The sequence below is a fragment of the Rhinatrema bivittatum genome, chromosome 4, assembly GCF_901001135.1.
Source record: "Rhinatrema bivittatum chromosome 4, aRhiBiv1.1, whole genome shotgun sequence".
In the NCBI taxonomy this organism is placed as follows: domain Eukaryota; kingdom Metazoa; phylum Chordata; class Amphibia; order Gymnophiona; family Rhinatrematidae; genus Rhinatrema; species Rhinatrema bivittatum.
Genome location: NC_042618.1, coordinates 355,697,705 through 355,714,813, shown reverse-complemented (window position 1 = coordinate 355,714,813; position 17,109 = coordinate 355,697,705). Strand labels below are relative to the sequence as shown.

At 42.8% G+C, this 17,109-nt stretch overlaps 1 protein-coding gene across 2 annotated transcripts in view; it reads right to left on the bottom strand.

Annotated features, from left to right (window-relative positions):
* Nucleotides 1–17,109, bottom strand: part of ATAD5 (ATPase family AAA domain containing 5) — a 259,487-nt gene that overhangs the window by 190,232 nt on the left and 52,146 nt on the right. For both annotated transcript variants that reach the window (XR_003856559.1, XM_029600713.1), the window contains exon 6: nucleotides 8,495–8,579. Coding sequence is in view for 1 of the 2 variants with exons in the window: in XM_029600713.1 (XP_029456573.1) it covers nucleotides 8,495–8,579 (85 nt within the window). In the remaining variant the exon portion in view is untranslated. The remainder of the gene's footprint in view (nucleotides 1–8,494; nucleotides 8,580–17,109) is intronic.

The window sequence follows — 17,109 nt, the reverse complement described above, 5'->3', positions numbered from 1 at the left end:
TAGATAAAGTAACCCAAATAAGAGCATGAACATAAGAACATGCCATACTGGGTCACACCAAGTGTCCATCAAGCCCAGCATCCTGTTTCCAACAGTGGCCAATCCAGGACATAAGAACCTGGCAAGCACCCAAAAACTAAGTCTATTCCGTTACTGTTGCTAGTAATAGCAGTGGCTATTTTCTAAGTCAACTTAATTAATAGCAGGTAATGGACTTCTCCTCCAAGAACTTATCCAATCCTTTTTTAAACACAGCTATACTAACTGCACTAACCATATCCTCTGGCAACAAATACCAGAGTTTAATTGTGCGTTGAGTGAAAAAGAACTTTCTCCGATTAGTTTTAAATGTGCCACACGATAACTTCATGGAGTGTCCCCTAGTCTTTCTATTATCTGAAAGAGTAAATAACCGATTCACATTTACCCGTTCTAGACCTCTCATGATTTTAAACACCTCTATCATATCCCCCCTCAGCCGTCTCTTCTCCAAGCTGAAAAGTCCTAACCTCTTTAGTCTTTCCTCATAGGGGAGCTGTTCCATTCCCCTTATTTTGGTCACCCTGTTCTGTATCTTCTCCATCGCAACTATATTTTTTTTGAGATGTGGCGACCAGAATTTTACACAGTATTTAATGTGCGGCCTCACCATGGAGCGATACAAAGGCATTATGACATTTTCCATTTTATTCACCATTCCCTTTCTAATAATTCCCAACATTCTGTTTAACTTTTTGACTGCCGCAGCACACTGAACCGACGATTTCAATGTGTTATCCACTATGATGCCTAGATCTCTTTCTTGGGTGGTAGCACCTAATATGGAACCTAACATTGTGTAACTATAGCATGGGTTATTTTTCCCTATATGCATCACCTTGCACTTATCCACATTAAATTTCATCTGCCTTTTCAATGCCCAGTTTTCCAGCCTCACAAGGTCTTCCTGCAATTTATCACAATCTGCTTGTGATTTAACTACTCTGAACAATTTTATATCATCTGCAAATTTGATTACCTCACTCGTCATATTTCTTTCCAGATCATTTATGAATATATTGAAAAGTAAGGGTCCCAAAACAGATCCCTGAGTCACTCCACTGCCCACTCCCTTCCACTGAGAAAACTGTGCATTTAATCCTACTCTGTTTCCTGTCTTTTAGCCAGTTTGTAATCCACGAAAGGACATTGCCACCTATCCCATGACTTTTTACTTTTCCTAGAAGCCTCTCATGAGGAACTTTGTCAAATGCCTTCTGAAAATCCAAGTACACTACATCTACCGGTTCACCTTTATCCACATGTTTATTAACTCCTTCAATAAAGTGAAGCAGATTTGTGAGGCAAGACTTGCCTTGGGTAAAGCCATGCTGGCTTTGTTCCATTAAACCATGTCTTTCTATATGTTCTGTGATTTTGATGCTTAGAACACTTTCCACTATTTTTCCTGGCACTGAAGTCAGGCTAACCGGTCTGTAGTTTCCCTGATTGCCCCTGGAGCCCTTTTTAAATATTGGGGTTATATTAGCTATCCTTCAGTCTTCAGGTACATTGGATGATTTTAATGATAGGTTACAAATTTTTACTAATAGGTCTGAAATTTCATTTTTTAGTTCCTTCAGAACTCTGGGGTGTATACCATCCAGTCCAGGTGATTTACTACTCTTCAGTTTCTCAATCAGGTCTACCACATCTTCTAGGTTCACCCCATTTGAATCATTACCCATGAAAACCTTCTCCAGTACAGGTACCTCCCCAATATTCTCTTCAGTAAACACCGAAGCAAAGAAATCATTTAATCTTTCCGCGATGGCCTTATCTTCTAAGTGCCCCTTTAAACCATCGATCATCCAACCCTCGATCATCTAACAGTCCAACTGACTCCCTCACAAGCTTTCTGCTTTGGATATTTTTTTTTTTAAGTTTTTACTGTGAGTTTTTGCCTCTACGGCCAACTTCTTTTCAAATTCTCTCTTAGCCTGTCTTAGCATGGGGCACATTTAAAACTAATCGGAGAAAGTTCTTTTTTACTCAACGCACAATTAAACTCTGGAATTTGTTGCCAGAGAATGTGGTTAGTGCAGTTAGTATAGCTGTGTTTAAAAAAGGATTGGATAAGTTCTTGGAGGAGAAGTCTATTACCTGCTATTAAGGTCACTTAGAGAATAGCCACTGCCATTAGCAATGGTTACATGGAATAGACTTAGTTTTTGGGTACTTGCCAGGTTCTTATGGCCTGGATTGGCCACTGTTGGAAGCAGGATGCTGGGCTTGATGGACCCTTGGTCTGACCCAGTATGGCATATTCTTATGTTCTTATCAATGTATTTTCATTCTGCTTTTTAATTGTTAGGGATAAGTTAGAATTTTTTAGCTCAGGTGAGTTTTTAGTTACAAGCACTTGGACTACTTTTCTTATTATTGGAACCTCACTGTCAGGATGCCCTAATTCTAATGCATCATTAGTATCCTTTGAAGATACCTCCCTCCGAACCATGGTCAGACCATGTGATGTTTCCAAACCCCATGTCTACCATCCAGTCTACAAAAGTTTTGTCAATTAAGAAGTAATCCAATCAAATAAGACTGATGAATCTTAGGAAAAAAAAAGAGTAATTTCATAAGTCGGAAATTTCAAGTGCCAAATATCAGTTAGTGTGTTTAAGCGCTACCCAAGGAACTCGAGAACCTGCTGCCTATCTCAGAGTCACCTAGATAGGGATATTATGTGAAATTAAAACCCCCACCAACAATAAGGTGACCCTCTGCCCATTCAAACACCACTGCTAAAATCTTATCCAAAAAGGGACCTTGCCCAGCGTTGGGAGCATAAATGTTCACCAATGCACATAGGGTTTTATTCAAAGCCAATTTGACCCCAATAAATCTGCCCTCCATATCTCTCAGGATTGCTTCATATCCACCATGAGATGTTTGAAAAATAAAATTCCCACTCCATAAAATTTATGACGCACTGTTGCCCAAGTCAAGAATTGCTGAGGAAAACAACTTGGATCGTAGCACCCTTTCATTACCGCTTCTGAAATGAGGTTCTTGGCAAAAGATAATTGAAGCCCTTGAGTTATCAGTTTCTTGAAAAAACAACTGTCTTTTACCAAGGGAATTCAACCCTTTGGTATTCGACAATTTTCAATGTGCCCATAGCATTCTTTTTTCATTTCATTTAAAAAATTTATTAATCGCTTAACACAAAAAGGCCTAAGCGATATACAAAATAAACATACATAATAAAAACACAAAATTTGACAAAGACTAAAACAAACAAACATAAAAGATCCCCTCCCCCAACCTAGCACTTATTATAAACCCTCTATAACTTGCACTACTGCCCCAAAGTAAAAACATATTCTAATGGAATCCCACCACTAAAACCCATAAAAAACAAAAACTTCCCCCCTCAGCACATCCCATGTGATCCCACCCCTCCAAGAGCACCCCCTTTCCCATCCGCCCCCCACCCCCCTCCCCAATACCAACCACTACTCCTTGCAGTGGGTCTTGTCCATAATAAAGCATGTCGTCATTTGGACCCCCAACTGCAACCCCTTTCCCGTTCCTTACCATCATTAAAAGATTATCTATGTATAATCTAAAGCAAACTTATGAATAACATCCCCTCATAAGATGCCTTAAAGCCAGAAGCAAGAGATAAATCACTATAAAAAACTTAAGGAACTCATTCTCAAAAATGTGACCAACGAGATTAATGCAAAGTCACAAGCTAGATCTTCTTGAGACAAAGGTACAGAGGAAAAGGATCCCCCGGACTAATGCTTCAACTTCCGTTCGTCACACAATGCCTTCTAGAAGGCATCACACCAGCATGGACAGTCGACGTCTCCTGGCTCCAGGCTGATGCCTTAGGTACCTCCAGCCCTGCTGTCTTCATTATCTTAATTGCTTCCATCACCAAGTGTACCCTCTAGGTAAGCCCCTCGATCGTAAAACTGAGGCCAAACAGGTAGAGCCAGAGATATTTCACATTCTGGTTATGCAGCACAGCAATGACTTCCTTAAATTCTCTCCTCCTGCATATAGTAATTGAGGACAAGACCTACAAAATCTCAACTCTATGCCCTCTTCAAGCAATCAGGCCATTTTTTCAGGCCAGTGCCAACAGTTTCTCCTTTATGGGAAAGTGTGGAAACATGCTCCATCATCTCTAGGGATATTGCCCTGGTGAGTTCCCAATGAGTGGTGAGCCCTTTCTAGCTTTATCGTCTGTATTTCAGCAGCTTGAACATTCAGGCCCAAAATCATGGTGCATATACTATCCATGATAGTATATGCACATACTGTTCGGGAACATCAACCGACTACATCTCTTGCCCTTCTGGATCTGGACATTATTCATCTATAGCAGCTTCTTTTTTAGACTCGGGACAGGCGCCACGAAGCAATTGGGGTTCCCGGTCCCGGGGTCATCCATACAACACTCAAACTCAACGTTCAACCCGCAAGACGTGTCAGTAGTCAGATCCATGGCACTGAACGCTGAAATAGTATTTAATTTATCTTCTTGTGTCTTATCTAGCACTGAACTCATAACTCTGGCAAAAAGACTGTCATTTGTTCCCACTACCAAATTTGACACTTTTGATTTGCAAGTACATCTATACAGGTTTTTTAGATCACTAAAACTTAAAATGTTTTTTTCAGATTATCAACCTGTACAAGATGTGTCATTGGTTACTGTAAAGTCTAGATGGGTCCCTCTGGGCCCCGCTGACCCAATGTTAATTGTGTTTGAAAAATTGGTACGTAACGATATCCAGTCACTTTTACAGCACAAACAACACATCCACTATAACCTGACTAAACAGGAGAAAGCTCTTTTGGTCTCTTTAGCGGAGGATCCCACGATCATTATAAAATCAGCAGATAAGGGGGGTGGAATTGTCATCATGAATCGGGTGGATTACACCACTGAGGTCTTCCGCCAACTCAATGATATAACCTTTTATATACCTTTGTTAGGGGATCCCACAGATACTTTAAAACTTGAAATTTCCACATTGGTTCAAGACACCTTGACACACCATTACATTACCAACCGTGAGGCAACTTTTTTATCTGTCAAGTTTCCAATTATACCGGTGTTCTACATTGTACAAAAAATTCATAAAACCTTACAGAATCCTCCAGGACGCCCAATTGTGTCAGGCATTGGTTCAGTTTTAGAACCCCTTTCATAATTTGTGGATATATTTTTAAGACCTTTTGTCCCTGCTATAAAACGTTACGCCCGTGACTCATCGCACCTGATTACTTTGTTAAAGGATTTGGTTTCTCCTCCATCTCCCTGTATTCTGATCACTTTAGACATAGTGTCACTATATTCGAACATTCCACAACAGGAAGCTTTGCGAGTGGTTGAAGAGACACTGGACCGCCGTCCCGCACCCATACGGGTTCCAACATCTTTTTTGATGCAATTAACTACATTAGCACTTACAAAAACTTTTTTTCGTTTTGATGACACTTTTTACCAGCAGATCAAGGGCACAGCTATGGGTGCAACAATGGCCCCTAGCTTAGCATGCTTGTATGTGGCAAAATTTGAAGATACATTCATTTATCCCTCAGCTTGGTTCGGCTTCATACATGCGAGGTATAGATACATTGATGATATCTTTTTTGGTCTGGTTGGGTACAGAAATTCAATTTCTTATGTTTTTCAACTGGATTAATCAATGTACCCCCTCATTTACAATTTAATTTTTGCATGCACCATTTCCAGATACCGTTTTTGGATATGTTAATAACCTATGATAATCTCTCTTTTTCCACCACTATCTACCGTAAGGACACTGATCGCAATACCATTCTCAAATTTGATAGCTGTCATCCCAGGGTATTGAAGAAAAACATTCCCACGGGACAGTTCCTGTGCTTACGTAGACTGTGTTCATCGAAAGCAGACTTTATCATTAAAGCTAAGGAGATGTCCTCTTGGTTCCGGCTGAGAGGGTACCCTCCCAAAGTTTTAAAAACAGCCTTTAAATGAACCCTGAATGTAAACAGAGATTTATTATTTCTTCCAACACAAACAAACTACGGACAAAATTTTAAACTGCATTTTACCTTTTTCACCATTAAGCAACCCAATTTCCCAAATTATACGTAGACATTGGCATGCGTTGTCCTTTCAGAATTTGTTTCAGGGAGCTTTGAGGTTTACCTATCGCAGAGGTAAGAATCTGCGAGACTTATTAATACATTCGGACTCAACTCCTAGACAGCCCATTAAAAACACTGTCGGTCTTCATAAACCATGTGGGAACTGTTCTGTTTGCAAACACACTACCACTATGTCTCAGTTTATTCACCCTGTTTCCGGTAAATGTTTTACATTACATGACAATTCTGACTGTAGTTCTGAAGGGGTGATTTATGTCATTCAGTGCCCCTGTGACAAATTATAAGTGGGTAAGACCATAAGGCAGGTTCATACCAGAATCATTGAGCATAGGTCAAATATCAAACATTCCCGGGATCTGGCTCCACTTGTGGAGCATTGGTTGACATTTACACACACCGAGTTGGATTTGTTCTTTTTTGTTTTGGAGGTAATTGGTTCTCCGTCCAGGGGGGGTAATTATGATGACCGCTTGATCCGACGTGAGCAGAAATGGATACACTTGTTGAACACTGTCACTCCTGCTGGTCTTAACAAAGAGATAGAGTGGTTTCACTTCACCTGATTTTCATTGGATATTCCGTTCTTCACTCTGATTGGTGGGTGGGTCTCACAGCTGATTGGTCCACGAACCTTTGGCACTTTTTTGATACAGTTTAAAAAAACATCTGTAATACAGTGTAAGACGCGCTCCTTGTCAAACTATCACTGAAATCTGATTAAGGTATGTTCTATTCTAGTAAGCATATATTAACATTGTTTCGTTTGGCACTGTTTCCATTTTAACATAGCCCCCTTTTTATACTTTGTTTGTAGAATTGTTGGTATTACCTGCGTGTCCCTCCCGACACAGCCTCGGCGAAACACGGGTCCGTGTCGGGGGACCCGCTTTTGGAATTTAACATTGTTTACAGTGGAGTTGCCGGATGTCAAAATAAAAAGACTTGATTAACATTTTTGGATTCATGGACTATGTGAACATTTATCCAGTACTCTTCTTGGCATTCTATATGCACGTACTATCCATCACATGGAAGCAGTAGCCAAAATCTACTCCCTCAAATCTCAAATTAGCTCTTATGTGATTTTCAAGATCTTCCAAGCGATCATTGAAATCGAATTGTGAAAGTGACAACTTTATCGCACACTGATTGCCATTGCATCATCTTGGCCGTGTGATCATCCAACCACATCTCGGCCTCCTCCACACGTCTCACCAAATCGAGAAGATCACTATTCATCTCGGCCACAGTATTCAGGATTTCCTACTTGATAGCTAGCATTTCGCAACTTAACTCTTTAAACCGATGCTGAAATTCCAACCTGGAAGGAGCATCTCCCTCATTAACGGTAAGCGAGCCTACCTCAATGTCCAGATCCGTACAGTCAGTAGTCACATCTGTTTGGGCCTTCCACCTCGTGCACTAGCATACCAGCATAAGAATACTGCTTCAGATCAAGCTTTCTCTTTTGCAACGTCATCTATCTAACCACCAATCTCGATCCTCTCAATTTCCACAGTAGGGTCACCCTTCAGTTAGAACAATCACGGGGATGACTTAGAAAATAGCCATTGCTATTACTAGCAACAGTAGCATGGAATAGTCTTAGTTTTTGGGTACTTGCCAGGTTCTTAAGGCCTGGATTGGCCACTGTTGGAAACAGGATGCTGGGCTTGATGGATCCTTGTTCTGACCCAGTATGGCATGTTCTTATGTTCGCGGATGAGGTTGGGAGCAATGAAATCAAGCTGCCATTGCTCTCTATGATGTCACTTCCTCTCCATAAAATGCCACATTTAAGCAAACCCAACATTTTGACAAGCATCTGACATTCGGACATCCCTCTATATATATTCCAAGGACCTACTGTTGATCCCTTTTCATGCTAATCATTCATCCTTTTGCAGGCCAATCTGTCCTACCAATTCAAGTCTTCTTAATCTGGACACATGCCTTCATAAAGGTAGCTCAATTTATCACCATAAAGTTCTCAATTCTAGGATGGGACAGCAGAGCTGAGTGTTGTACAAGATCAGTTTGAATCAAGTAGACAGGGAAAGTGAGCAAAGGTACACTTGTGATGTGTTGAGAGCAATATGGATTACAGATGACGGTTACACAGGTCGTCTAGTAGCAGTTATCTGTGGAAAAGAATTTTACTCTGCCTTGGAGAAAACTTCCCTTCCAGCTGGGCCAAATTATCCTGTATAGCCATTCAAATAACAGCAGAATGGATTAAGAATGAAAAAAAATGGAGTAGCATAAAAATGAAGGCTTTGAATTCCACTATGAGGATATGAGTTTCTACTACAACATTAACTGTTTTACTGACCTGCTTTCATCAATGATTGTGACTGCCCCAATTGTCTGATTTTGAGTTTTTTTCACAAGGAATAAAGAAGCTGTTTTCATTTTCCCTTTAAAAAGAAAGGTTTATTATTAAATCTCTGTTGTAGCTTGTTTCCATACATTTCTCAATCTCAACCTACTTCCTTTTTTGTGCTCTTTTCACCTCTTTTCTATGAGCTTGTAATCTAGGTGAAACAAGGTGAACTTACTACTTACCTGATAATTTCCTTTCCTCTAGAACAGGTAGGCCATTTCACACAAGTGGGTTATGCATTCATAGATAGAGATAGAGATAAACTGACTCTCTGATGTCACTCTTATATAGTTCTGCATCAGTCTGCTAGTATTCCTGGAAAGCCAACTGGGGACAACTGAACAACACAGTTACAACATTTTCTTAACCCAAGGAATTACCTTTTTTTTTTTTTTTTTTAAATCACTTCCAGGAGACCAAGAAGCACTGAACTCTGTATAGGCACTTCAGTAATGATAGTTAACAAAAATGACCTCATTTACCAGGATCCGCACTGATCCAAAATCCGATTTCCATCTTTGTTAATGTTTCTAAAAAAAAAAAAAAAGGACAAAGTAGTAGAGCAACATACAGGCAGACCAAGGTGGGATTGTGGCCTGGCCTGCCTGACCTAGAAGAAAGGAAATTATCAGGTAAGTAGTAATTTCACCTTCCTCTGGCAAAAGACGGGTCTTCCCGAACCGCACCCTAATATCCAAACAATAACATTTGAAGAAGGTATGCAAAGAAGACAACATCACCCCTCTACAGATCTCTGACAAAGATAACTGTAATTCCACCAGAACACCATCTGCACTCTTGTCGAATGAGCTCTAATTTGTCCTGGCAATGGCTTATCCGCATCTACATAGGCCGCTGTGACTACATTCTTAACCCAACATGCCACTTTGGTACTAGAAGTTGCTTCTCCCTTCTTTACTCCCACGAGTTGTGCAAAGAGACTATCCAGTTTCTGAAAGGTCTCGGTAACCTTAAGAGAATGCAACAGATGTCTCCTCCCAACCAAAGGATATAACTTCTGAAATCTGTCCTATTCTATCACGCTATCCAATGACAGTGACAACATGGACTGATTCAAATGAAAATCTGATACAACTTTGGTCAAGGACAGTATCAGCCTAATTTGCATCCTGTCTGGCGTAATCTCTGGAAAGGGCTCTCGCCAAAGAGCTGGCAATTCCGAAATCCGCCACACTGAACATATAGCAACTAAGAAAACTGTGTTCATGGTTAACACAAAGGAGCAGCTGAAGAGGATGTAATGTGGAACCTGCCAAAAAGGTCAGCACCAGAGTTAGGTCCCAAAGCAGTACAGGTATTCGAAGCGCTGGTCAAATATGCTCAACACCCCTCAGAAATCTGGACACATCTGGATGAGAAGAGAGATGTCTTCCTTGAACTTGACCCCTGTAAAAGGCCAAAACTGCTACCTGCACCTTTAGCGTACTAAGGACTAACCCCTTAGACCAGTGATGGCTAACCTGTGACACGCTGAGACGTTTTTGCTGACACGCGCAGCGTTTCGTGGACTATCGGGAAATTAACCCAAAAACACAGCCTGACCCTTTAAAATTATTTTTAGTATCCCTCCACCCCCAATGCCCCCGGGCGCAGGGAGGCCCATGCAGTGCAGCGACAGGCAGATGGGCAGGGCCATGGTGAGGCTCACATCACCACGGCCCGAAGAAAAAGATCACGTTTAAACGCGCTGATGCTCCTCCTCCTTCCTGCCTGTGCGGCCCCGGAAGTAAATGTTGCCGGAGCCGCGTGGGCAGGAAGGACGAGCAGCATCAGCACATGCAGAAGAGGAGCAGCGCTTACGGGCCGCCACGAATCCCAAGTCGCAGCGGCCCGAGAAGAGGAAGAGGCCCGGTAGCAGGGCCGCCGCAGCCCGAGAAGATCAGGGCCGCTGCAGAGCCCATCCTGCGGCGACCCGCAAAGAGGAGGCCCAGAGGTGAGAGAGAGGTTGAGGGTCTGTAGAGGGTGTGTGTGTGTGCGTGCATGAGATGAGCTGAGAGATTGTGCGTGAGAATGAGGACCTGAATGTTTGCAGAGACAGAATGTGAGAGCCTCTGTGTGTGTGAGAGAGCATGCGACAGTGAGAGCCTGTGCTTGAGCAAGACAGCATGTGGGAGTGAGAGAGAGCCTGTGTGTGTGAGAGTCAGACAGCATGTGCCAGTGAGACACTGTGTGTATGAATGATTGTATGAGAGAGAGCATGTGACAGTGAGAGCCTGTGTGTGTGAGAGAGAGAAATGCATGTGAGAATGAGAACCTGACTGAGTTTGAGGGAAGAAGATGGAGAGAAAAGAAACAGAGAGAAAAGACAATATAAAAGAAATTGGCAAAAAAAATAAGAAAGGGAAGGTGGAAAAAAAAAAGCCTGTGATCAACCAATTAGAAAACTAAGATCAGACAGCAAAGGTAAAAAAAACAAAAAATACTTTTTAGTGATTGGCACATGTAATCTTTGGGAATGTGCAAGAATAGCACTTTCTCTATGCGGATCTCACAATGTACGAGATCAGCATGGAGAAAGTGAATGCCCAGGGGGCCTGCACAGAGGAGGCAGCAGAATGTGCTTCAGTGTCAGTGGCTGCAATCGGCACCTCCCCAATAGCCATGTGGCAGCAGTGACAGTGGCAGCAGAGGAATGAGAGAGGTTCCGAGGTTGCTGGCAAAAGAGAGGATGGTCTGCCTTTAGTGTGTGCATGTGTATGAATGGGACTCTGCCTGGGGGTGAGTGTGTGTGTGTGAGAATGACTGGGAGCTTGCCTGGGTGTGTGTGTTTGTGTGTATGAGAGGGAGCCAGTGAGTGTGAGAGCATGAGTGTGTATGAGAAAATCCAAGAGAGTAAGAGTTTGTTGTGTGGTGTGGGGGGGGGGGGGGGGGGGGGGGGGGGGGGAGAGAGTGTCTTAGAGCCTAAGAGTGTGTCAGTGTCAGTGAGAGCGAGAGGTTATGGTGGATATAAGAGCATGAATGTGTATGTATGTGACAGTGTATGTGTGAGAGAGAGAGAGGATAACCTCCTAATCCTCGACAATATCAAGGTGACTGGAAATCAAGAGCTCCCACAGAAGCAGACAGCAGGGGCTTCTTAAAATCCTTATTAGTTTTAACTGAATATTTAGCCAATGAAATTCAGCAACAAAAAAGTCACTAAGCAGGTAAGGTAAAGAATTGTTTTTGCTTTATTAATAAATACAGTACATATATTAAAATTATAACTTTTTGTTATTAGAGCTACAAATATCACAAAATTATGGATTTTTCTAGAAGTGACACACCACCCGAGTTATGCTCATTTTTTAAATGAATTTTGACACACTGAGCTCAAAAGGTTGGCCATCACTGCCTTAGACAAACCTTCCTCCAGAGATTCCAGAATTTATTTATTTTATTTATTTTTAATTTTTATAGACCGAAGTTCTTGTAGGAACTACAAATCAATCCGGTTTACATACAACTTTTAAATGCCCAAAAAGAGTAGTGGGCTTTACATAGAACAGTTGAACAATAAAACAGGTAACAATAGAACTAACAATAAATTATGGAACAAATAGAATAGATAACCAATTAAACATAGTAATGTAGTAATAAATATTATATAGAAAAAAAAATAAATATAAAAGAGATAGAGTAAATGGAGTGTGAGTAAAGTATAAATACAAAGATGAAAGAGCTCAAAAATTAAGGTACAGTTGAAAAAAATTGTAATAGGAAAAAACAGTGAGATAACCCATGATTTGGGTTAAAAGACTTGATTAGGTAGCATTAGATATCTGGGAAGGCTTGACGGAAAAGCCATGTTTTAGCTTTTTTTTTGAAACTCCTGATGACTTGGTTCTAGTCTTAGATCTGGGGGGAGCGCATTCCATTGGTGGGGGCCTCCTGAAGATAGTGCTCTTTTGCTCAGTGATGATTTTACCTGAGGGGCTTGCAATGTGCCTTTGTATGCGCTTCTAATTGGTCTGGATGAAGTATGAGGTTGGAGTTGGGTGCTTAATATGATCGGAGCAAGACTGTATGTTGCTTTGTGAATAATTGTGAGCACTTTATAGAGGATCCTGTGGTTAATAGGAAGCCAATGTAGGTTACGAAGGATTGGAGTGATGTGATCTCTTTTATTAGAGTTTGTAAGTATTCTGGCAGCGGCGTTTTGAACCATTTGTAAGGGTTTGATGGTATTTGAGGGTAGACCGAGAAGGAGGGAGTTGCAATAATCGAGCTTAGATAGTATGATGGATTGAAGTACTAGCCGGAAGTCAGAGAAGTGAAGGAGGGGTTTTAGCTTTCTGAGGACTTGCAGTTTGTAAAAGCAGTCCTTTGCGGTATTGTTTACAAACTTTTTTAGGTTTAGATTGTTGTCTAGCCAGGCTCCAAGATCCCTGACGTCTGGTGAGAACTTGCTAATTGAGTTTGGGTGAGAGGAGCTTGAAGAGATGGTGAGGGGATCTTGGGAGATAATGAGCATTTCGGTTTTGTTGGCATTCAATACTAAATTGAGGCTTGAGAGTAAGTCTTTAATTGGCTGTAGACAGTCATTCCAGTAGCTGATCGTTTTTTGAAGGGATTCTGAAATAGGGATAAGGATTTGGATGTCATCTGCGTAGAGGTAATGGATAAGCTTGAGGTTTGAGAGCAGGTGGCAAAGAGGGAGGAGATAGATATTGAAGAGGGTGGGTGAGAGTGAAGATCCTTGAGGGACTCCTTGATCTGAAAGAACTGGAAGCGATTCCTTGTTGTTTATCCTGACTTTATAGAATCTGTTGCTTAGGAAGGACTGAAACCAGCTGAGAGCTGAGCCTTTGATACCTATGTTGGCTAGTTGGTCTATAAGTATGGTGTGTTTTACCGTATCAAAGGCAGCGGATAGATCTAGAAGAATAAGGAGGTAGGATTGTTTTTTCTCTAGGTTGACTAGGATTGTGTCCGTAAGTGATAGTAAGAGAGATTCGGTGTTTAAGAGTTTTCGGAATCCGTATTGTGCCGGAGACAGAATGTTATGATTTTCCAGATATTCTGACAGTTGTTTGTTAACAGTTTTCTCCATTAATTTGGCTATGAGAGGTAGGTTTGCGATTGGTCGAAAGTTCGCTGGGTCTGATGGAGAGGCGTTTGGTTTTTTTAGTAGTGGTTTGAGAATGGCCAATTTTAACTGGTTGGGGACTTGGCCTTGAGAGAGTGATGTGTTAATTATATCAGAAATTGGTTTTGAGATTGTGTTTGGTATGGAGATGAGCAGGTTTGTTGGTAATGGATCCGATGGGTGGGATGATGGTTTGATTTTCTTGAGGGTAATTTCTATCTCCAGTGAAGAGGTAGGTTCAAAAGAAACAAGACTAACGTTTTGTTGAGGTGGGGATATGAGATGGTAGGTTGGGGGAATATTGTTGGTTGTGAGAGAGTAGGTGAGGTTGGTGATTTTTGTCTTGAAATAATTGGCGAGTTCGTTGGCTTTACTGAGTGCTTGGTGGTCTGGGATGGAGGGAGGAGATGGTTTAGTTAATGAGGAGACGTATGAGAAAAGTGCCTTTGAGTCAAAAATGAAGTTGTGAATTTTTTTTGCATAAAAGTCTTTCTTTGTCCTGAGTATAGCGTTCCTGTAAGTGTTGAGGAGGGATTTGTATATTGCGTGTGTCGTAGTGGTGGGGTTTTTTCTCCAGCATTGTTCTTTGTTCCTTAGTGTTTGCTTGAGAGATTTAAGTTCCGGGGTAAACCAGGGTTTTCTGTTGTCTGATGTGGGATGTATGGTTTTGGTTGACGTTGGGCAGATTTGATCTGCAATTTTATTATTGAGATTGATCCATGAGGTAGTTGCTGTGGTTGCGTCTGTGAAATCTAGTTGATTCAGTGATTCTGATATCTTTTCATTAAGGTGATCTAGCGAACATGGTTTCCTGAAATGGATGGTGGATTTGGTAGAGTCTTTAGGTGGTGGGTTGTTGATCTTAAGTGTTGTGTAGATGACCCTATGGTCTGACCAGGGAACTGGTGAGCACGTGGGGTTAGAGTGGATGGTAAAGCTGTTGTTAATGAAGATGAGGTCCAGTGTATGGCCTGCCTTGTGGGTGGGACTATTGACGATTTGAGTAAAACCCAAGTGACTGAGTGATGAGAGGACTGTTATGCAGTTGATGGATTGTGGGGAAGCGTCCACATGCAAATTAAAGTCTCCCAGTATTATAGCGGGTTTGTCAGCGTTAATGTGTTTGGCTACAAGCTCGATAAGGAGAGAGGGATTCGATTCCAAGTTCCCTGGTGGGGCGTAGACGAGAGCTACTTGGATTTGTTCAGATTTGAAGAGGGAGAATTCCAGTTTAGAGGATGTGTTTGTATATTGTAAAGATATGTTTAGACCTTTTTTTACTGCCAGAAGGAGCCCTCCACCCCTTTTTCTGGGTCTGGGGACTGAGAAGAGGTCATAAGATTGTATGGGAAGCTGATTTGTTAGTACGGTATCTGTCTGTTTTAGCCATGTCTCTGTGATGGCACAGATATCTGGGTTGACTTCTATAAGATAATCATTGAGGATGTGCGTTTTCTTGGAGAGAGACTGAGCGTTGAATAGGGTTAGAGTAAATAGTGAGAATCCTAGGATTTGTGTAATTGGTGATATCATTATTGGGATAAGCCTTTGTTGTCGTACAATGTGCTGATATGTAGGTTTTGTGTGTGATCTGAGTTTGTTCCAGATTGTGGGTATAGAGTAGCTATGCATCTTTGTGGTGTAATTGACTGGGGTTGCAGCGAGAGAAGTTGCTCTAGTGCTGTAATAGCTGGAGAGACTGATTGCTGGATTGGCTGAATGCTGGAGTGTCTGGATGAAAGTAGAAGAGGCTAGAGGCTGGAGAGTCTGGGTAGTTGTTGGAGAGGCTGGAGGAATGCTGGTGCGGCTGGAATCTGGCTGGATGCTGGAATGCTGGCTGGATGCTGGAATGCTGGCTGGATGCTGGAATGCTGGTGCGGCTGGATGCTGAGTCTATGTGCTGGAGAGGCTGGATGAAGGAGGCTAGATGAGTGTTGGATGCTGTAGAGACTGAAAGAATGCTGGAGAGACTCGATGAATGTTGGAGAGGCAGGGATTACCCCAATGTGCTTGGTGTCTGCTGCGATGTTCACCTTCTGCTCCCTAAGCGGGTAATCCTTTAAGTGTGAGGCCGCGTGACAGGTTGGTGGTTTAGTCGGAGGTGAGAAGGTATTACGTTGTTCCACATCTAAATCTTAAAATCTAAATTGGTAGGCCCCTTAGGTCGCGCTCCTTCGGGCGCGCGAAGCCGCCGGTGATTTCCTGGGATTTAAAGGCCTGTTGCCGCCCTCTAATTGGCCCCTTGATTGGCCGTGACGAGCCGCGTGGCCGGAGCTGGAGCCCCGGGTGAGTGTTGTGAATTTAGGTCGGCCTTGCCCCGACGGGCTTCAGCGCCGGCTGCGCAGGCCTGCAGCTGGGGTCCGGGTCGAGTGGCGCGGTGGCAGCGATCGCGGCGAGAGAGGTGGACGGAGGAGCGGCAGGGATTTAAATCCCCCGCTTACCTCGTCTGGTGACGTCCTTTCCGGCCTATCCCCGATAGGCTGCTTAGTTGGGGGAGGTGCGCCGGGACGAGGTGCCTCGTGGCTGGGACGAGGTGCGCCTGGACGAGCCGCGTGGCCGGGACGAGCCGCGTGGCCGGAGCTGGAGCCCCGGGTGAGTGCTGTGAATTTAGGTCGGCCTTGCCCCGACGGGCTTCAGCGCCGGCTGCGCAGGCCTGCAGCTGGGGTCCGGGTCGAGTGGCGCGGTGGCAGCGATCGCGGCGAGAGAGAATCAAGGGAATCGCCGCTATGGCGGGGACATACTGCCGCTCCAGACACCAAAGCTCAAAAAACCTCCAGACATGTACATATGCCAACGACGCACAAAATTTTCAAGCTCGCAACATAGTGATCACCACCACCATGGAATAATCGCAATTCAAACAGTCATGGGCCAAAACATAAGACAAAACCAATCTGGATTCACGTAGAGAACGTCCCAGTAAAATAGTTGACCAGATGCTGGAGATCCAAAGACCACAGCCCCCGTGGCTAGTCTGGAGTCACCAGAAGGACTAAGCTCGGGAGATAGGATATCTTCTACAGCAATCTGCCGATAAAGGGCCCTGAAGGAAACATATAAATCTAGTCTCACAGCAATCTGCCAGTCATGGCCTGCCAACTATCAGACGCTGGAGATCTGCATACCATGGCCTGCATGTTCAATCCAGAGCCATCAGAAGAAATAATCCTAGATGTCTTGCAATTCTCTGCTCATCATGGGCCACAGGGGAAATACATATGCTCTTTAGGCAAGCATATCCAGCTTAGGTCCCCCCACTTTTTCTCCCAGTCATTCTACCATGTTATATTATTCCTATGTTATTTTTTATACTATATTACATTACTTATATTTCACCTGTTATTTGGAACTATCTAATCACTTGCACCTTATGCCTTTCGCCTTGTTGATTACCCCCCCACCCCCGCTTGCTGTTTCGTTTTACTCCCTCTCCCCCCCCCTGCCCTGTTCTCTGTATTTCTCATAGTTCTATGTA